Genomic DNA, 22,568 nt, shown 5'->3' on the forward strand with positions numbered 1-22,568 from the left:
ACTAGAGCTTTTGCTGTTCTGCAAATGAATCTTGCTTGTTCTGGGCCTTCACAAAATGGGATGAGAACCTGTATTTGAGGTGAGAATGAGGAAAATTCATGTGGCAGTGGATTGTGGCAGTTCTGAATCTAATTGGGGATTTTGCATGTTAGAATAAGCTGTGATGGAAATAAAGAGGTGGATCAGCCAAAGATGCATTGTAAAAACAGTTTAATGTTTTGAAGTTTATGGCATGGCATAATAATATGCATGTCTTCCTTTGGCAACTTTTTAAGCAGAAAATACAAAGTGAAGTTTAATAACAACTGGTTTTTTGCTTTTCTTTTCAAGTTTCTTTCAGGATGGGTTAAAAGCAGTTGAAAGTCTCAAGCCTTCAATTGAGACGCTCTCAACAGATCTTTATACAGTGAGTAGCAAACTTTCACATTTGTGTTGTAAATTTAGTTTTTTACAGTAGAAGCATGAACATTTTGGTTCAGGTTGGCTGACTGTTTTAATAGTCAGCATTTTAAGGGTTTCAGTAGATTGTTGAGTAAAATCTTGTTCCAGTAAAGCATTCAGAAGCCTTAGTTTCAGTTCAGGACCCCACTGTGTAAAGTGTTTGGAAAACAGCCTTTGCTCTAAAGTGTTTACTGACTAAGTGGAAAATAACAGGTGGTTTCAAATGGAACACAAGGAAGCAAGAATATTGTGAGGCAATATGAAAGTCTTAATCCAACAACATCCTTGCCATTATCAAGTTTTCTGAAGATATAAAGGAAAATAAATCGATTACATTATCTTTTCTCTTTGTTTTCATTCTTGCTGAACATTTCTTAGAGAAATGAACTAATTAAGCAGTAAATTTGAAAGACCTTCATTGAAAATAGAAAATAATGTTATTTTTAACCCGTGTTTTTATTCATTCAAGATTAAACAAGCACAAGATGAAGAAAGAAGACAATTAACACAGCTTAGGGATATTTTAAAATCAGCACTCCAAGTTGATCAGAAAGAGGTAAGCATATAAGATGGTTTAACTTTGTAATACCTATTTTAATTACTTCTAATGTAATGTTAGTATTCATAACTGTTGTTTTAACTTTTATCAGCCATCTTAATTTCTTTTATTCCTTCATCTTTGTTTTGATGTTGATATCGAAGTTTCTGACAAAAATTTTTAAATTAATTACCACCAAAAGTATGAGACTTACTGAAAAGTAATTTCTTTGTGTTGCCAGTATTGCAAAATAATTTAGATGGTGCACTGTTGCTCAAAGTGAGAATGAAAGAACTTTGGCAGTGTTAAGGAGACCCTATTCGTGGAACCTTATCTCTCAATACTATTCCAAACTGTATAAAGATTATGTAAAACTGAACTTCAAATCCCAAACCACCTCTGTCATCATCTGCAAAAGTAACAGTCAAGTTTGCTACTCTGCTGCAAGATGCCAGGGTTCAAATGTGCAAGGGCTGGGTCAGTCTGGCAATCCAACAAGAAAGTATTTTTTGAGTTTTGATTATGATTGCTGTTAGATTCAATGAGCTCTGGAGTAGTTTCATTTGCAGACTCTGATCTGGAAGTAGGCATCTTTTGTATACTGTAATCCTAAATATTAGGTCTACTTTTGTTTCAGATTGCTAGTGCTTCTTTGTAGAAATAAATACCAGCCAGCTTCCTTTGTTTGGCTGCTAGGCCATGAAAAGTGATGAATGAGCCCCCTCCCTCTTTTCAGATTCTCTTTCTGAGAGGGATCATGATGAAATAGTTTAGTCTGTAGAGCTCAGACTTCCTTGATGTTTTCCGGTCTTGCTTTGATCTTCCCATAAAAGTTACGGTGACTCCTGGCTTTTGCTGGTGACAGATGATGTGGGTGAGCAATGTAAACAAGTGAAAGATGTCCCTGCCCACAGTTGGACTGGATGATCTTTAAAGGTCCCTTCCAACCCAAAGCCATGTGATTCTGTGACCTGCTGACAGGCATTTGGAACAGCCTTGAATGCTCTTCACTTTGAGATGCTGTTTGTTACCTTGTGACGTTTGTGATCATGACCATTGTGTACGAAGTTCCATACAGTCTGCAGGCCCTTTCTTAGATTCTGCCTGGCATTCAGGGCTCACTGATTTGCCAAAAACTTCCACATTGGAGCTCTACAGAATTAGAAACCAGTGATCCTCATGGAAATGGTGACTGCTTTGGGTTCACCATTGATTGCCCACTCTCAATAAGGAGTCACTGCTGTTTGGGGTGTGTTAGCAGGCTTCTTATTTTAACTGAGTCGTTGCTCAAGAGAGATACCAGAAGCAGTTGGGTGTCGTGGTTGCTGCAAATGTTGCTTCTCTATGTTTACCTCTTTATCAGTGATACTGATATTAAATGTATATGGAAGATGTGATGAGTACACATCTGTTCATAAACTCATAAATTAATAATACACATAAATTTATTATTTCTGCTGGGTTTGTGACATCTAAAAATGCAAGCATAAAAAGTGCTTTGTGCTATAGCTATTATTTATTAATTCTGCAAATCTAGATATAGATGCTTACCTGCAGAGCACGAGGAGTATAATTATTTTTAAAGTTTTTTTGAAAATGTCAGTTAATCAGTGGGATGCCAAAGAACTGTGGTATAATTTACTGTACAACCCACTAATATTATTCTTGTTGCACTGTAATTTCCTTTACTATAACTGATTTCTTTTTCCTTCCTGAAATGCATTTACATTTTGTGACCGAAGTCTAGGAGAGTAAGTGTTACCATGTTTTAATGAAAATAGTTGGCATGATTTCCACTGAGATTTCAAGAAACTGGATTTTTCCTCTGAGCTCTTGTCTGTTGGCATGAAAAGACTGGTTTGTTCTTTCTCCACTTTGGTTTGGGTTTTTGTACCAAAAAGAAAAAAAAGAAAAAAGTTACCAGATTGTTCTTGGGGGAAAAAAAAAAATTGTTATAAGACAAATTGGTGATTTCTGTGACACTTTCTTTTGGAAAATTGAATCCAGTTACTTGATTTGATGTTCTTGCAAGATTTTGAAGATTCATGTATTTTTACTTAAAATGGACTTCATGTAAGAAATGATGGAATGTTGACAAATATTGTTTCTGTTGTGTTTAAAAAAACACACAAGCACTCATAGTGACCTTTCTTTTGTTGTGCCTGTGTATGTAGTTTCCTCCTGCACAGAACTTCCTCAAACCTGATTTGTATTGAAACTTCTTTTTGAAACGTCATTTTGTGTACACCTTCATAATTTTTAATTTTTAAACTTTGAGTTTTCAAACTATGGAGGTCCTGCAAGTTTTGGAGTCACCTGTACTGCCTAAACTGTTCTTGTTTCCATGACCTTGGGTGAGGCCTCCTCCTGTGACTGTAGTGTTTAGATTTGCTTCTGCTTCTTTGGTAGGACCTGTAATCTATTAAGGCCTCTGTAAAATACGACAAACTTTGTGTTTCCTGACGAAAATTGCCATAGCTGTGCTGTAGGAGAGGCTGCCTGCAGGGAGTTCTGGTAGATATGTCTTTTAGAGGCTCTCTGGGGCTGTAATAGGTAAGGGATGGATCTCTGAAACATCCTGCAAATGCCAGAGAAGTTCAGGCTCCGGAAGAACTGTAAGGACTTTTTTTGGCAGCTTTACACACTGGAGTGATCTGAACAGTCTAAAAATCCTGCTCCATGGGAGTTGTGGAATGGCTAGCCAGAATTTGTGGTGTGTAAGTGAAGCACCTTGTATTGGACAGTTCTGTTGTGTTCACATAGTGGGGCTGATAAAGAGGATTTTAGAATACCAGTAGTCACAGACCATCTTTAGAGAATACTGTTTTCAGATTTATTTAATTTATAGCTATGGTGTTCAGCTTGAAGTCAGTCTGTCTTTATAACTTTGGAAGAAATAACTTTAAATCTCTTTATGGTAAGGGAAGTGGTTCACTAAAAACATACTGCAATTAAATGAGTCACCTTTTTTTTATGCCTATCTGCATTTTGAAGCTGATAAAATGGTCAAAGTTCAGTTTCTTAGGCTCGTGTACCTCAGTCTGTTCTGATCCTATTATGTTCAGAGATATTTAAAACGACAGTGCTCTGTGCTAGGTATGTCCTCTATCCTGTGGTGATTCATTTCTTCCCATAGGTAATGTGCATTATTGCTGGTCCTCCGATGAGGCCATTGAGTCTGACCCTGTTATCTGTGGTTTGTATCTCTGGTCTGTGCAATATGCCAACCAGAAATAAGGGAAGATCCTTTGAAGAGCCTGCATATGGAAAAGGCATGCTGAAATTGTCTGGAAGGATGTTACTTGTGATGGTGATTTGTGGGGTGGCATCCTGTCTGTTAGGAGATAGACAAAATCATGCGCTTCTTGTCAGAGAGCTGTGGAAAACCATCATCTGGCAATCACCTTGGACATTATTGATCTCGACATGACCTGAACTGGCGATTTAAAATGGCAAATATGTTTGTCTTTAGGTTCTTTCCATGAAATAGTATTAAATTTTTTTAAGACACTGTTCATAGTAATGAATGCGTGGAAATACACGTCAGCTACAGCAGCTTCCTCTCCTGCTGAAGTAAGGCAGGAAGCTTGTATTATTGGTTTGCCAGTTTGGCCAAACACAGCAGCTGAGGGTAAACAGCTGAAGGGAGGGAGCTGAAATGCGGCAGAAAATAATGCACAAAAAAGAGCAGCTCAGACTTTAGTAATGGCAGTGGTGCTGTGAGCAGGTTTTGGAGGTCACCTGAAATCTTTACATAATTGAGGATGGGGAGAACTGAAATTAATTTCCTGTAAGGCCCCTAATCTTCTCGGAAATGGAGTTCCTTTACTGACTAATGGGAGGCAGAGAGCAAGGCACTGGTAGGGCACAACTGGCGGTGTCAGATCAGATTTTCTTCAGAAGTCAGTAATTGTACACGTGCAGGGCTTCTTAATGAGAGACAGGAATTTTTTATAAATGTTGCTCTGGCTCTCTGTTGTGTAGACAGAGTGCAAAATCAAATAATTCTGTGTAAACAAACTGGAGAGGAACGATAAACAGACTGGTTTAAATCAGAAGGCCTGCTTTGTCAGGCACAAACATTTAAGTAGTGGTTTTCTAGTGCCTTTAAAAGCCTCAGATGCATGTTGTAGCTACCTAATACAGCTTCCTAGATTGCTAGCTGAGAGTCAGGGAAGTGGGCACAGATTGCTTCTGCTGAGAAGGAGCACCAAGGAGTGTTGCAGCCTGCGTGGAGCTCAGCTCGTGGTTCTCAGGACCCCTGAACTCCAGCGCTGTGTTCAGGATGAACCTGAAATCCTGCAGCCTGGAGGTGTGGAGTCCTCAGTGCTCTGAACAGGGGTGTAGGTGGCAGTCTGTCCTTACCATCATGTTTAGAATAGCTCATAGTCTTGTAAGTGAGCTGCTCTGTGGGTTTTTCCCTTGCTATACTTGTATTATCTGCCTCATGTAACAGAAATGTAATTATGTCCATATAGCAGTGATAATAGAAAAAAACAATTACAAGTAATAGTCATTGTTATTGTAGGCATTTAAAAGTCCATCCTGTCATGTTACTGCTGCCAATATAGCATGACACGTCAGATTCCTCATTTTCAGGTCCTTATTTTTTAAGAAGGTGGACTATTGCAGCAGTGGGTCCTGCTTCTGGGTAGTTCTGAGAGCAGTGAGAAGGGTTTACTTAATCCTTGTCTCTTCCAGTGCCAGAATCCTACTTTGTTTGAGATACTTTGCTTTAAATCATTCTTCTTCTGGAAATGATTTTTTCAGTTTTTCTATATGACTCCTGAACTATGTTACCAGGAGGTCTCTTGTGCTTTTCGGACAATAACTTGACTCAATTTCCACAAGGAAAATCACTTCTTCAGATTGATGTATATAATTCTCTTTTTTACAGTGGAAGGGTAGACTAGCAATGGCAGGTAAAAATAATCTCTAATGTTTGTAGCCCATAGTGTTTGCATGAGCTGGAAAACCCACTGCTTAATTAAGTTTTGAGCTAAAACCCCAATATATTAAGGCCAACAGTAAATCTAAATAAAGCAAGTGAAAGGATTTTGGCAGTTGCTGATAATGGCTACTCCTCAAATGGTTTTTGTGCCCTCTGAAAAAAGAAACGGATCTTGTTCTTTCTCACTGAGGAGGAAAAATAGGCTTCATTTGGCCTGTTGGATTAGAGCAGGAAGGAAAAGCTCTGAAACTCATTAATGGGGGGTTAGTTTGGTTGAAAGTGTGGAATGCATTACAAATTGCTGTTGATTATTTCAGGATTCTCAGATTCGCCAGAGTACAGCTTACAGTTTACACCAGCCTCAGGGAAACAAGGAACATGGCACTGAACGGAATGGCAGTCTGTATAAGAAAAGTGATGGGTAAGTACTGCTGGAGTCTGCTGGAAAAAACATTAGGTCCTAAGAACTGAAGCAATGTCATACAAAATACATTTGAAACTGAGTTACCTTTTTTCTTTTCCCCCTTTAAACTAGAATCAGAAAAGTATGGCAGAAAAGGAAGTGCTCAGTTAAAAATGGTTTTCTTACAATTTCCCATGGTACAGTAAGTATTTGTTTACAGTATTTTATGTACATGGTTGCTAATACGAAAAGATTCGCTGGTCTATATTTGTAATTTGGAATTAGCTAGATTCCTGGTGCAGTGTTTTGAATATGAGGGATACTATTTTTTTAAGACAACTTTTCAGTAAAACATCAAGACATACACAGTATCTAAAAATACAGCTATTCTAATGCTTATGACTATTAATGGGAAAAAAGGGCTTTTTTAGTGACTCAGCACATGTAAGTGTTCATACTTTACCAGTATATCTAAAAATACAAATTCAAACTTCTTTTTTTTTTTTTTTTTTTTTCAAAGATGTGGTTGGGCATTAAGCCATCTTTAAGATAGGAGTTAAACAACTTTTTATATTTGCAATATAAACGGAGAGGAGATTTGCAAAATAAACTGAGTATGCTGACTCTCTTCTCTCCCCCAGATTTGCTGCTATATTGTTGTCTGTTAGGTAGCTCCTGAGAAGTAGCTGTTGGTGAAAGTCAACTCTGAAAACAACTTCTGCCAGAATGACAGGAAATAGAGTCCCTCTCTTTTAATGCTACCAATATTTGAAACACATTAGGTATAAATATTAAAAGTTTGTTAAAATTATAAAAATTTATACTTTCATGTTTTGGACCTTTTGCATTTGGCTTTCAACTTGATTTTGCTTTCTTGTAACTTTTCTCTTTTTATACTGTTTTCTCAAAACTTTTAAGAAACTTTCTTAAGGCAAAAAATAACTCAGTGTCACTATTTCCCATTCTTGGTCTAATAAACAGTCCTGTTTCTTGATCCTGTTATGAACTGTTCTGTTCTTCATCCTGTTGTGCTTGTTGCTATGACTACAAGTTGACCCTGGCAGCAAAGATGAATCAATCTCTCATTTGTGCATCTAAGCACAGGCTGCTGCCTACAGAATTGATAACCAGGAGTTAAAGGAGGAGTGTAAAGCCAGCCCTGCAAAGCAGAGTCATTACTATGGCTTTGGAATTGTCCACCAGTTTATCCCTCTTGTCATTTGATGTGTATGAGTTGTTTTAGTCAGAGAAGAGTCTGTTGGTGTGTTCTGTTCTGGTGTCTGCGAGTGCTGTGATTGCACTTGGCGCTGGACACGCTGTGCTGGTACCAGTGGGAGTGTAGCTGGGGCAGCTCAGAGCTGGCAGGGGCTACGAAATCCACTTGTGGAGCAGAATTTGAAAACTTTCACATGTGAGTGCAGTTATTGAGTCTATCAAGATACTGCTTTCTTCTCTTTTTATAAGCTGTCTCCCAGATGGTCTGACATTTTTAGAAGCAGTAAGTTCCCACTGAAAACAGTGGAGCTGTAGCTGGAAATCAGTTCATAGATAGTTTAATGGGAGTTTAACCACGGGAGTTTCACAGGTTTGGTCTTGATTTTTTTATATTACAACATTAAAAGTGTCCCTTCTTGTTTTATAATGCACTCCTAAAAAGTATTTTCACTTATTTGGTCACTTTCCCCTTATGTATTGATGGCAGTTTTATGTAAAAATTAATGAATATTTTGAATATTAATAAAATGAGTAGAAGCGATTTCTGTTTATTAAGATTTTTTTTAATATCCTCTGAGAATTCTGAAGGAACAACATGGATTTCCAAGCTTTCTCAGGGTTGATATCTCCTGGTCACTAAAATATGATGTCCTGTTCTCTTGTCCCGGCAGTTCATTAAAATGAACCATCTCTCAGAAATTCAGTTGACTGTTTTGTTTTCTTTATGAAATACAAGTTTGTAAATGCTTTTCCTTTAAAGGCTAAGTATTCTTGATGGATTTCTCTTCTTTGGTCGTGTAGCTTCTCTTAATGAGGGACTATTTTTTCAGTTAGTTTCTAGACCAGCTATTTTCAGGCGGTTGCAGATGCCGTATTCCGAGTTAAACTTGCCTGGCAAGTGTTCTCCTGACAGATGGAGAGAATATGGTTGGTTCTCCGTCAGTCACCCAGCTGTGCTACTGAATGTACCTGCCTGCACTGCAGAAGTTACACTTTTAGACAACTAAAAGCTTCAAAGAAATTAGCATTCATAGAGCAATGTGCAAGGTAATGGCTGATGGAAAAACAGACACTGGTCCTTTGTGTAATTATTAGTTGTCAAAAATTTCCTGACATCTACCTGATTGCAATTTAATGTACATGGATGAAGACACAATGACAGAAGCAGATTGAACCATGTAATTAGGAATTCCTAAGTGTTTTTCAGATCAAGAAGTCACAAGGAAGAAACTCAGATTTCAGAAACATCAGATTCTTCAAAGTTGATTTGTGTTTAAAGAACTTAAATGAAATTTGCTGATTGTCTGCAAAAAAAAAAGAATATAAGATAGCCTCACTGTTGAGGAATCTTTCTTTGTTCTTCTTTCTTTACTACTGGAAAGTTTAATCTACTATGATGATTAACAGGACAATCTGAAGACAAAACAATCAGATTTAATCTTTTTATTCTGAACTAAATCACTGTGATATCCAGAAAAAATGCATGATGAAATCAACCAACCAGTCTGTTAAGTGGACACATCAGCTCATACCTTTTATAAAAATCAGCTCTGTATCGTGGCGCTCCTGTATTGTTTCAGATGCCTAACCTTTTGATTCCTACACTTACTGTATGTTGCTGGAACAGATTAGAAGTCAGTCTTACTGGATAGGGGGTTGCCATTTCTTCAGGAAGTAGCGTGAGTTGATGCTTAGGTCTGTGTACAGCATGAAAAGTGCAGCACATCTTTTGAGGGTTGTTAACATGGTTGTTAACAAGGTGTCCAGAAATTCAGCAGTGGTCTGAGCAGAGGCTTGAGCAGGAAAATGAAGCTCAGAGGTTTCAAAGAAGTAGCATAATAGCAGTTACACATTTGTTATCATTTTCTATATCCAAGGTCTCGTAATCCTGCCAAATGTCCAGATCCACCTACAGTAGCTTAGTGTGACTGAAGAATTTGTACAACCTTACCTCTCTTTGTCCTTTACCTCCAACTTCTCCCCAAGCACCATCTGCCGTGTGATGGAAATATGTTATTTGCTGCAGGGTAGAAGCATGAATGAGGTGGTATCAACCACATGCTAAGGGTTTTTAATACCCTCGTTAATGCTGATTTCAGGTTAGGGGATCCTCAGATAAAAGCTTTAGAATATGTGTGTAGAATATGTGTGGCCCAGGATGTGTTCCAGGTTGTTGCAGCCATTTCTTTGGGTTCTCAGATCCTGATACAGAATTATTAATGCTGCATTCCCTTGTCCAGAGAGACAGGTTCTGTGTGCATTGGTCCTGCAGCCCTCTCTGAAGTATTTTAATGCATTCATTTACAGCTTCATCTTTCATAAGTTATAGAAAACTAATTAGGTCCCGAATGTGCTTCAGATCCAGAGTCCTGGGGCAGGGGGATTCTCTCTCTTAACCTAAATGTACTTGCGTTTTTACAGTCTCAAAGAGGCTTTGAGAAAAGTATATACGAGCTGCCCAGTGTCTAATTAATAATTTATAAATATTTCTATATAAATATATATAATTATATATTTATATGTAATTTATAACTAAATAATTAAATCGCTATGCACTTTTACTTCTAAAAGGAATGTCTGGTATTTGAAAAGCTATTTATTAGGCAGAGAATACAATGTGGTTGTCAATAAATTGTCATCTTGCTGCCTCTGAAACCTCTCGTGGGTATAATTCATTTTACATTGACCAGCAAGTGACCTGCAGGTTTATTGTTTCAAAGCTTGCATGATTTTGTTTTGTCTGCTGCTTATGCTGGGCAAAGCATGATCTTGCTGTTTTTCAAGGACACCATGATTCTTTTTTTTTTCTAACAGGAAAAAAAAAACATAATTGTTTCCCTTCTTATGTTTCTCTGTGGGTTTGATTTTTTTAAACTGTTGTTCAGATAAAATGGTGGTGTTCTTTTTTGGCCAGCTACATTGTTTTATCAGATTGTTTCAAGGGAATCTTTATTCTTTGGACTTGTTGTCCCTCCTTTTTTTGAATTAAATGTTTTCATCAATAAATTTAGAAGAGATTGTGAGAATATCTATGTTTCTTATGATTCATTGCAAATTAATTCGGCTTCGTTTGATAATGTGTTTATGAAAATTGCTATCTTTATGATAGTACTTTCCTAATGGTTTAAATTACTATTTTTCAGATATTATTACCTAGAGCAAAGGCTCACTAGTTAAGTCTGTTTTCATGATTTAATTATTCTAAAAGAAGAGTGAAACTAGTTATCCATTGTAGGAATTGCAAACCATTCCTCAAGTCAAGTTTACAAACGTGTCTTTCTAGGTCCTACCCTAGGTCTGTAGAGCAGGTGGGTTAAGAGAAAGAAAAGGTTAGTGCAGAGGTGCTATTTAAAAAAGTCTTTGTAGTCTTTATGAGTCTTTTTCAAAGTGCAGGTTGCTTATGCAGTTTGCTTTTAGTAAAATATTGCCACTTTGTATTAAAAAAGGAACTGAAATCGCTGAGGGGAACTTGACTAACAATTTGACTAGAAAACATCTATCATTATAAAATACATTTTGTCTCACTAGTTAGTAATTGGCTAGCTTAGTTTAGTTTTACATATTCTTGCTGCAAGAATTCTCTATGCAAACTTCCAGTTTTCCTTCGATGTGTGCCTTTACTGATTTAAAAATTGAGCATTCCTTCTAAACTGATTACCTAGGACCCTTCAAAAACATTAGCAGGAGTCAAACTATTACCGAAAACTAAACAACTGATTTTTTTAAACTAATTGTCTGAGTGTTAGGGGATTAAACGTAGGATGAACTTGTCTCTTTTTCGTGCCTGATTCCTTCAGATAAGTGTTACCTGTTAATGCAAATTGAAGTGATTTTACCTCCTTCCCCTTTCAAAATTCTAGTGTCTGTCCAGTTACCAGTGGATAAGTAGTTTAAAAACCATGATGCAGATGAAAACATGAATCAAAAAATTAAAAAGCCTTTTGTCAAGTCTTCTTGGCCAGTGGGATGTTGTTCTGTGTTTTCAAACCGCAGGGCTCAGTCAGTGTCAATGTACTAAAATGTGTATGTTTTATCTTCAAATAGGCTAACCGACCTCCAGCAAAGCTCAATCTGTTAACCTGCCAAGTGAAAACAAACCCAGAGGAGAAAAAATGTTTTGACCTCATATCACGTAGGTTTGTTATTTAGGTCTTTCTACTTGCAGCTCGTAGCAGAGTATTGCATTATTTCTGTAGGTGTGTCAGTAATCCCCTTGAACGTTTTCACAGTTGTAGAATTCTTCACTTTATAAAATGCCCTTCCTATGACACTTTGCCATTTCACTTATTTTAGCATAATGCAACTAACTGTACCTGTGTCTTTGGAAAACCACTTGTTTTAAAAGCTGTCTTAAGCCCTTTTTTTTTATATCATTTTATGCTGTCTTACAATAGAGTAACCATTTTTGCCTTGGCATCCCTCTTTAGTTTGAAAATGTTGCGGCTGATCATCTTGCAAAGTTATGATTTTTGCACAAGATCAAAAGATATTTTTAAAACTTTTTACAATTTTATTATGGTGGTTGCTGTGTAACAGTGAAGAAAATGATGAAATAATTTTTTGGTTTTGTGATCTCATTATAGATAAAAAGGTGAGATAAGGAGTCTATGTGCTACTAAAACTGAATAATTTTGGGATCAGAACAGGATGATACAAAAATTATGTAACAGAATGTTTTCTTTGTTTTCTCACTAGGATATTTTGCTGAAATATATATCTCAAATTATTTGGGGAGAAGAATATAAATGTATTCCTCATTTGTTCCTTATCAGTGCATAAAGTTGTTTTGCATTTGTAAATGTAAGCTGTGTTGCTTATGTTAATAGACAAGAATGCATGTGTGCAATACTCAGTTTCTTCACTTTTACACAAGTAACTGGGCTTCCCTGTTTACTTTTGCACTTTTCTTCTTTGTTGATGACCATGTCATGTTTTGCCCAATATCAGCTTGTCACGTTATCATACACTTGACAAGGCACAACAGGCCTCTTGTCCTTCTCCAGATGAGTTTTTCTCTTCGTTTTACTGTAGAGTTTAAAAATATTCCTTTTTTTTTTTTTTTTTACAAAATGCAAACTGCTGTATCATGGCAAGATCAAACCTCTTTATGTAGCGCTTTCCTTTCTGTTCTTTTTTATATACTCACTGCCTTAATATTTTCCATGTTTGAAGCTATCTTTTAATACCTTTTTGCCTGAATGTTTTTCAAACTTAAGAGATTTTCATTTTAGAATATCCTTTTGCCAGTAGCTTTACCTCCGTTCTTCTCATTTACAATTCTAATTTTAACTCCAACTTAGTTATTAAACCGTGTCATATATCATTTGCTTCTGAGACTTAAAATGTATTATGCTTTTTTCTTTAGTAGTACAGTATGATAACAATGCTTAGAATTACAAAAGTAGTAGTAAAATTAAAATTGTGAGCTTGATTTAATTGAAGCAGCTTGCAGCTTATGCTGGTTGTAGTTTAGACTTCATGTCTGGCAAATCTGTTTTGCCTTGTTTGTTTACTGTGGTTTCAAGAGCTCATTTGGACTCTTTAAATCTTTCTATCTTATATATACAGATAAACTCAAATACGAACTCTGTTTTACTCCTCTCCCTCTCATCAGAACTTTAGACTTGTGATTACTGAGGTTATAACTAGAACATGAAAAATTTCTGTGCTCTCCTGCTGCTTATGCGATAGAAGCACAGCAGTGAAGAAAAAAGCTTCTGTTTAAAATGCAACAAACCACCTTGTGTAAACGTGGGTCTAATCATAGATGAACTGTAGGTAATAAGAGTGAAACTTGCTAAATTGACTTTCTGTCTGCCAGCACTGCAGTGATGAGACTAGAGACCTCAGGAATCATACATCAATTAATTTTAGATTTTTTGACGAGATTTCTGCAAAATCAGTTTTTCAATAACTTTTTTTAATCAGTATGTGAATTATTTATTGTGCAGATGACAGAACATACCATTTTCAAGCAGAGGATGAACAGGAATGTCAAATGTGAGTGTCTTCTCTAGTTTTATTCTTGATACTGGTGTTCTGCTGAGACTTACCTTGAACTTTAGAAGTGCCAAAACATTTAATAGCAAAATATTACTACCATTTTAGATGGACATCTGTGCTACAAAACAGCAAAGAGGAAGCTTTAAATAATGCATTCAAAGGAGATGATAACACAGGAGAAAATAATATTGTCCAGGAACTGACAAAAGAAATTATATCTGAAGTCCAGAGGATGACTGGAAATGATGTTTGTTGTGACTGTGGAGCACAAGGTGACTCAATTAAGCATATTTCTAATTGGTAAAAATTCTTTGTTTCATGAGACTATTTAAGCTAATGTTTTATGCTTTCACTTTTACTCCTTATCTCACAAAAATTATGCATGTAGTAGAATATGCTACAGTTTAATGGAACTACTTTAGTAAGATTGATTTGCTATATGCTTATTGTCAGTGGGGAGAAAAGTTACTAAGAAGCTTATTTTTGTCCCATATATTTTGCTAATTGTAGCTTTTGGTTACATAAATAAGTGAACTTACATAAAATATGGTTTAATAATATAAGATTTAGGTAAAACTGAGCAGCCATCAGAGACACGAAGCATTTTCTCAATACACTTTTCTTTTTTTTTTTTTTTTTGTAATGTGTGACTAAATGAGACAGGGAATATGTCTAAGGCTGTGCTCATTTGGAAGAGAATGCACCTGCACTGACCATGGTTTGCAGTGCTGGTTTTGTTGATCAATGAATTTCTACTTTAATCCTCTTTAGTTTATTTTTTAAATCCTGCTGTTTCCTGTGTTCTTTTATGTTAGAGAGATGCTGCAGGGCTTAGGGTTTTTTGATGTGGAACTGTAGCTGAAAACATCAGATCTGATGCTGCCTGCACTTTGTAAATCGATAGTTACTTCCAGCAATAGATATTGGATAAGACTATGGGAAGAGTCAATCCTGCTCTCTTAAAAGGAGAAGAATCTAAATAACAACTACCAAACCTTTATCAAATAAATAAGTTACTAAGCTGTCTGAAACTTCAGAAATTAATTATTTGTCTGGAAGATGAGGGAATGTTATAATAAAATTCAAAATACTGGGAGAAAAGACAAGCAAGGGTTACAAAAGGAAAGGGATGAGCCTTAGTATCTTTGAAATAGTTGAGTTAGAATCCACTGTAGTGTGTGCTGTATGTGTACTTCAGAATCACTTCTGCTTCACTTAGTCTGAACTCTGTATTTGAAGTACAAAAAAACCCCCGCCAACCCTAACAACAACCCATTGTTATTTCAGCTTAAATTGCACCGGTACTGCCAGTTGAGAATGTGACACTTATATTGGTAGAAAAATGCAGTTGCTGAAAGGTTGTGTGAAGAATGACAAACTGGACTGGTTGAGTAGCTCCCTTGGAGAGCACCGTCCTTCACAAAAATAAAATAAATATTTTAATCTTCACTTCTTTTATCATTAAAAAAACCCATTGTTTTTGTTTCCCAGTAAAGTAAACGTGAAGACGTAAATTAAAAAATATATAATTAATGTGCAAAAACCTTATTTTACTTAATAGTAAGTTCAAAACTGTAAGCAAGCCAAACTGTAACTTAAGGAGATCATGCAGAAGAAACTCCAGGCCAGTTTAGTGTATAAGATAAGACAAAAAGAGCAGGTCGTTTAATCAGGCCCTCAGGCCCAGGGGAATACACACAACGCCCGCCCGCCCCAGGCAGTGGTTCTACAGTTTGATAATATGGTCTGTCCAATCTCAAAACTATTTCACTTCTGTTTGCTACATTTTCTAGAATGAAATAATTGTCTGAATGAATTTTAATTCTGTGGGTGTTTTGTTTTTCAGATCCTACCTGGCTTTCAACAAATTTAGGAATTCTAACTTGCATTGAATGCTCAGGAATCCATAGAGAACTCGGTGTTCACTATTCCAGGATGCAATCACTTACATTAGATGTGCTGGGAACATCTGAACTTTTGGTAAGCAAATTGCTTTTATTAACTTAAAAATAGTACTGTAAAATACTTCTAACACAAGTATATTTTTAGCACTTTAACAATATGTTGTTCCAATCCTGAAAGTTACCTCTGGATAAATATAATTTAAGAAAGCTTAATGCAAATTTAATGGAACCTCCTGGAACATAGTGTCCTACAGTAAACTTTTCCTTATCTTAGAATTCAAATTAGTAGAGGCTTCATATTTTTTGTGTTTTCAGGTCTTTTTACCCTTGGTTGCTCCTTGTAAGAACACAGCTGTTTGACATATAAATGTGCCTAAGATTAAAAATTGAAGGACTTGCAAATACTTATCCCATTAATTATTTAGTGTTATTTTTAGAAGAAAACTTTAATCCCCAAAGGAAGAAAATGTATTCAGCTTTGCTACACAAAGAAGTTACCACTTATCAGCTGCTCTGTGTGACAGTTCATATGTGTGTTCTTACCCAGCACGAAGTATTTGCATTTATCATATGAACTGGTGTCTTGATGGATTATTCTGCAGTTACTTGTTCATGTGCTAAACCTAACTGAAAATTAACATCCAAAAAGGTACCTAATCTGCTCATTATCACTGACATAGTAGCAGAACAAGGAATCAGAAATAAGAGATCCCAACTCTCATTTTCCCTTGTCCTCCCCTTGGTGTGCTAATGTGTGTGTTGACAGTAACTGAGCATGTTTATTAAGTGAGCTGCGGATTTACTTTTTTTTACAGCTTGCAAAGAATATTGGTAATGCTGGGTTTAATGAAATTATGGAGTTCTGTCTGCCAGTCGATGAGACGGTCAAACCTAACCCAAGCAGTGATATGTAAGTAAAGAGCCACTACCTTTGAGAAAGGTAGACATTTAATTTAATATTGCTAAGGGGTTGTGCCGTTATGGTTTGGACTGGCAGGCCATGGAAGATGTGTAGTGTCGTATTTATAGTCTTATAGCCAAGGAGGAAATCTTTTTTCTGATGCTTTGCATGTCTGTTTTATTGAGCTTTGTCTGACTTACCTTCCCTAATAGTAAGGATTATTTTACCAACTCTCTGAATCATGGCTTGTGGGACAGAAACAAATTACCCATGACTTATTGGGAACTTCAAAGACACACAAGGATAGGGATTAAAAAAAATTAGGCAATAATTTTGTCCTATTTAAACACGTAGTAAGTTGCACATTTACCTTTAAGATACTGAACACGTAGTGTTCAGGAACTACACCTAGGACTGAAGTCTGTAATCATGTGGAATAAAGGCAGAACATTTCACTGAATTCCTCGAAAACACTGAACAGCGATGGCAGAGATACAGCAAGGACAGCTGCCTGCTTGGCTGGATACGACTCCATCATAAAAGAGCTAGTAAACAATGCAGAAACAAACCCAGAAAAATTGGCTTTGGATGAAGCTGATTTCACATTATGTGGACTTCAAGCATTCTGACAGAACCAGTGTTAAACAATGCAGTTTAAATAATTTTCAATTACTGCTATCAATAATAGTGCAGATTATTAATATTAATAATTAAAAACTACTGATAATTTTACTGACTGGTAAAACAATATAATAAGACCACTTCTAAAAAATTTTATTTAAAAAATCATGTATTTTGATACCTCTACATCTAAAATTTGGGGCTTTTTTATTGAAATGAGAATCTGAAGACACTTTAAAAACTGCAAAGGAGTACTATCAAATGCTTTATGAACAAGAGCTATCCCTTGATTCAATTTGTTATTATTTGTTAGGTTTTTTCTTTTTGCCTGTTGCATAGTATGTAGGTGATAAGATATGACTTTGTTAAATGTCTTCTGTGCAATGTTGTGTCCATCCCAAGAGCTGGTAAGGAGTTATGCCTTTGGGAGGCATGTAAGCTCCTGTCCTGCTGTGATGGGAAGAAGAGCAGATATGTGTTATTAGGCATCAACAGCAAAAGTGATAACTCTTGTGGATTCAGATGTGCTAAGTTTTCACCTTTTTTAGAAATGCAACTAAAAGCTCCACTACATCCTCCCTTTATGGCTATTGTGAAAAGTTGCTTTAAAGGATGTACTTTCACTACTGGGAATTCAAATTCAAGGCCTGGATAGTCTGTGCAGAGGTATAAGATAAATTTTTTTGTGTCCCATGCCTTCCATCTCTTTCCAGCATGTGCACAGGAGTACAACTCAGGTAAACATAAACCTGCAAGGCAACATAAAACCAGCATTATGAAGCTCTGATGTATCTTCTGTACGTAGAGCTGGGTAGTCTTTACCTCAGCTACGCACCAGAGTTTGGAGGGGAAAATTTGTGGTCTGTCTTTGTACTGGATATTTGATTCATCCTCTGTAACTACATTTCATACTTGAAATATGAGGCTGCATGGTTACATGCATATTTAAAAAGAAAATTATCATAATGAATGAGAACTAGTCTTTCCCAGATCTTCTTTCAAATGACTTGCATGTATTTATGGAAATGCTAATGTGTATCTTCTGATGAAAGTTATAGAAGTAAATCATATTCAATTTCAGGAATGCAAGAAAAGATTATATTACTGCCAAGTATATTGAGAGAAAATATGCAAGGAAGAAGCACGCTGACAATGCAGCTAAATTGCATGCTCTTTGTGAAGCAGTCAAATCAAGAGACATTTTTGGTTTAGTTCAAGTATATGCTGACGGCGTGGATCTCACAGAAAAAATCCCACTGGCCAATGGCCATGTAAGTATTGTAAATTTTATTAGTCAAATTGTTAAAAGTGCAATATGCATTCATTAATTAAAAGTTATTTGAAAATAACGTTTGAAACGCTGTTCTAAATGCTTGTCCTTTTAACGATGTCATTTAGCAATAACAACAGATGATACTAAATAGTTTAAACTAAAATTGGTTCCAAATACTATTGAGTTTTAAATGCATTAAAATGCTAAACATAAAATCATTCAATAATCTGTTAGTTTTCAACCCATTTGTTTGTTTGCTTTAAAGATACGAAAGGGACACATAAGTGTTCACAGGTGTTTTTAATGGTAAAGTGTCTGAATATTTTGAAATGACGCGTTTTAATTGATCTAATTTATGTCTTAATAGAATTTCTGCTTCTCTGTAGATCAGAGGAAATAAATGTGTTTTTTCATTTCATTCTTAGGAGCAAGATGAAACAGCACTGCACCTTGCTGTTCGTTCAGTTGATCGAACATCACTTCATATAGTTGACTTTTTAGTGCAGAACAGGTGAGTGTATGGAAACTATATATTGACTTGGCTTTTGTGTCAAGTAATACAAATGCTAAATGAATACAAACACTAAAACCGTATTTGCAAATGTAATTTTATTCTTTGAAAATCTTCAAATGAGAGCAATTTAATCATATAGAGTAGGAAACTTAAGTTTAATCTGCTTTCTTCTTCTTTCTTGTTCTCCAATAGTGGCAATCTAGATAAGCAAACCTGTAAAGGTAGCACAGCCCTGCATTACTGCTGTCTAACAGACAATGTTGAGTGCCTCAAACTGCTGCTGAGAGGGAAGGCTTCTATTGAAATAGGTAAAAGGGTAATGTGTACTTCGATTTCCTATTTGTCACTGCTTCAGATAAGAAACAGTGAAGTCAGAATAAGTGCGTCTTCTCCTCAGTTGTTTATCATAATTCTGTAAACGTAATCTTCATTATAAGAAGAATCAATATTCACTGTTTAGTTCAAATTTAAAATTAACTTATACATTACACTTATTTTTAAACAGATTTAGTTTTTTAATTGCTGTCTTTTATGTCTAGATATATACTGCCATTTCATGGCTGTCATTTATATTTATATATAGCATATTGAATTACTACTGCTTGTCGTGAGCAGAGGATTGATAAGAGTTGAACCTACCTATGAAGGAAAGAGATGAGTTTTAGTGGGTTGATCTAGTACTTCACTATGTATCTTGTCTTTAGTAATGGACATGTTAATAATGACACTGCTCATCATATATTTCTTTTCTTGCTGTAATGTAGCAAATGAAGCAGGAGAGACGCCACTAGATATAGCTAAACGTTTAAAACATACTCACTGTGAAGAGTTGGTGAGTATTGTGTCTTTCCCTGTCTGCATTTATAAGCAAAATCATGTCTGAACATTTAACAGTTTACAATTGAATGATCAGTTAATATATTCAAACACAATAGTGGTATGCTAGAAATAGTTATGGGCTTTTAGGAAGAAAGCTATATTTCTCTTTAAATGCATCAGAAATGCTAAAATTCTTGGGGCCAGGGGATGATTCTATTTGAGCTATAAGTCAGAGATCCATAAGTAAGATTCCCTGAGTAAGTTTTCAGATGACACCAAGTTGAGTGAGTGTTAATCTGCTGGAGGGTAAGAAGGCTCTGCAGAGGGATGTGGACAGGCTGGATTTATTTGTATGATATTTGGTACCACAGCTTAATTCTTTAAATTTACCTGAGTGCAGTAACTTTCCACATTACTGAAATCAAGATTCCTTCTATATGTGGGCTTTGTTTGTTTTTCAATATGCTGTTTAAAAATAAGTACTGCACATAACATAGGTGTCAACAGTCACCTCGTTTTTCCTTAGCTTACTCAAGCACTGTCTGGAAGATTTAATTCTCATGTTCATGTAGAATATGAGTGGCGGTTACTCCACGAAGATCTGGATGAAAGTGATGACGATGTGGATGAAAAGCTGCAGGTCTGTATCAGCATTATTTTTCTGAACACGTACATGTGTAAGCTTGATGTTCATAATTATTTCAATAATGTTGCTTTTTACTATAGCGCTTTTTACTTCTGCGTGAGGTTTTGTATTTCTATCCCAGTATTTATGTATTCTTATATATTGTATCACCATTCAAAAAAATAACAGCACTAAGGATGACCCTTTTGATAAAGCAGCTTGAAATTCTAGAGATTCGCTTTTTCTCCAGCTGTAAAAATTTGTGGTAATTTACAACTAGAAATCCCTTTCTGGCATGCTCTAAATACGTATTTTTGATCTGTTCTTCTCGTTCACTTCCTTCATTGTTGCCAGTTGCCTTCTGCAATTGAGTGTCCTCTTTCTGAGTCCTGAGCTCCACCTGATATAGGAAGGTATCTGCTACTCAGCAGTGAGGCTAAAGTAATGAAGCTCCTATTTCACTGCCTATTATTAATAGGTTTATACTGCAGGGACTTCTGAAAGGAGATTAAGGACTATTAATCACAGACCAGTGTCTGTGACTACATTGAATGCATGGGTGAATACTACTGTTGCTTTGGATTCCATTAGAGTTTTGTTAATAATTGTGAAGCTGTTGGGCTTGTCTTGCTGGTAAAGCAATTGAATAGATTTTCTAATCTTTGTCAGAAAAGGTCCTATCTGAAATTTAAGTTCTTTTAGTCCGGAGTATTTAATATAAAAGAGAGTCTAACCTAAAAGGTTAAGACAATTCAACTGGTTTCTGCTGCTCTTGCACAGCCTGGGTGCCTGGTCCTTCCTTAGCTTTGCCTCCATTCTGACACACATTTGTCCCTGTATTGAACTGCTTCAGTTTGGTGAGCCAATGAAAAGCTGAATCAACAATTCAAAACCAGAATTTTCTACTGTTTTAGAAAGCAGAAGTGTGGGCTTAAACAAGGACAGGACAGTGGAGAGGTCAGGGAATGGAGAGTGTCAGCTAGTGAGTGAGGCTGCTAAGCCAAAGTAAGGGTAGAGATTAATGTGTCTGGCTGTCACATACAGCATTCTGGTAAATCTGTGAACTATAAAGCTGTGCTATAGCACATCTAAAGGCCCTACATGATCAATCCAAAATAAGCATTCAATATATTCAGAGGAAAATTGATTGCTTGTTAGTGATACTCCTGGTGTAAATCTGTTCTGTCTAAATGCTATTACTATAAATGGTTATTTAAATTTCATACAGACAGTATGACAGCGATGTGTTTATCTAGTACTATTTCTGAAAGCACATTTATGTTCTCTGGGCTGTGGATTGTTACAGCCCATTCCTGTAGTAGCCACATGAATTTATAACTCCAGCTATTTTAATTATGATTTGATAGCGATAATTACTATGCTTGCTCTTGAAACAGGAAGAATAATGCTAAGTGCAGATGATTGCTGTAAATCTCAAAGACAACTAATTAGATCTCATTTGGTAATGTACATGGGATGAGCAATGTTCCATCCAAGCTGCCAGTTGAAGTAATCTCCTGAACTTGTCCAGCAACACAAATGAGCTAAAGAGAGCTCATGAGAACTTTTTGCTCCTAATTTGTCTTAGGCTGAGCTACTGGGTGCAGTTGAGTCTGGGTTTTGAGATCATGATCATCTGTTTGGGATTTAGCACTGCTGAATTTCAAATGAGGCTTAGGATCTTTGGGTATTTATTCACTTTTGAAAATATTGCCTGGCATTTTGATGCAGAGAATCTTGATCCGATCTGATTATCAATATTGATTATCCATAGAGGTATAGTCCTGTGTATATAAGGATACAGTAGTATCCTACAGGAGTATACTAGAGGAGAAATGAGAATATATTAATTGTTTTGAAATGCAATTCACATTTAATCTTTTTTGTTCATGTGCAGAGTTACTTTGTCTTTAAGAGGACAGAATGTAGGTTTTAGATTACATATTAAAATCAACAAAAATGCATTTTAGAAGCCATTTTTTCTTTATAGAAACTAATAACTTTTGATGGACTAATAAATAAAATGAGTACAACTAATGTGGTAATTATGAATACTTTTGTTATTGTGTTTAAGCAACCCAGTCCCAATCGGAGAGAGGACAGGCCTGTCAGCTTCTACCAACTTGGGTCAAACCAACTTCAGCCTAATGTAGCATCCTTGGCAAGAGATGCAGCCAACATTGCTAAGGATAAGCAAAGAGGGTTCATGCCAAGTATATTACAGAATGAAACATATGGAGCAATACTTAGTGGCAGTCCACCTCCCGGTCAGCCTGCAGTACCTGTTACAAGTAGTGCACCTCCTCTACCTCCAAGGAATATTGGCAAAGGTACTAACACCAGAAAATACCATTGTATAT

At 36.1% G+C, this 22,568-nt stretch overlaps 1 protein-coding gene across 5 annotated transcripts in view; it reads left to right on the forward strand.

Annotated features, from left to right (window-relative positions):
- ASAP2 (ArfGAP with SH3 domain, ankyrin repeat and PH domain 2) overlaps positions 1-22,568 on the forward strand; it is an 83,443-nt gene that overhangs the window by 49,445 nt on the left and 11,430 nt on the right. For 3 of the 5 annotated variants that reach the window (XR_003571558.1, XM_027886922.1, XM_027886919.1), the window contains exons 8-23: positions 331-406; positions 911-997; positions 2,722-2,730; positions 6,248-6,351; positions 6,466-6,535; positions 11,593-11,680; positions 13,500-13,548; positions 13,657-13,823; positions 15,398-15,531; positions 16,271-16,365; positions 18,059-18,248; positions 18,676-18,761; positions 18,957-19,072; positions 19,529-19,596; positions 20,110-20,223; positions 22,283-22,538. Coding sequence is in view for 4 of the 5 variants with exons in the window: in XM_027886922.1 (XP_027742723.1) it covers positions 331-406; positions 911-997; positions 2,722-2,730; positions 6,248-6,351; positions 6,466-6,535; positions 11,593-11,680; positions 13,500-13,548; positions 13,657-13,823; positions 15,398-15,531; positions 16,271-16,365; positions 18,059-18,248; positions 18,676-18,761; positions 18,957-19,072; positions 19,529-19,596; positions 20,110-20,223; positions 22,283-22,538 (1,709 nt within the window). In the remaining variant the exon portion in view is untranslated. The remainder of the gene's footprint in view (positions 1-330; positions 407-910; positions 998-2,721; positions 2,731-6,247; positions 6,352-6,465; positions 6,536-11,592; positions 11,681-13,499; positions 13,549-13,656; positions 13,824-15,397; positions 15,532-16,270; positions 16,366-18,058; positions 18,249-18,675; positions 18,762-18,956; positions 19,073-19,528; positions 19,597-20,109; positions 20,224-22,282; positions 22,539-22,568) is intronic. The other 2 variants (XM_027886918.1, XM_027886921.1) reach the window with 1 other exon arrangement.

This window comes from Empidonax traillii, unplaced genomic scaffold (assembly GCF_003031625.1).
Source record: "Empidonax traillii isolate 1590-97213 ecotype Southwest subspecies unplaced genomic scaffold, ASM303162v1 scaffold197:size915647, whole genome shotgun sequence".
In the NCBI taxonomy this organism is placed as follows: domain Eukaryota; kingdom Metazoa; phylum Chordata; class Aves; order Passeriformes; family Tyrannidae; genus Empidonax; species Empidonax traillii.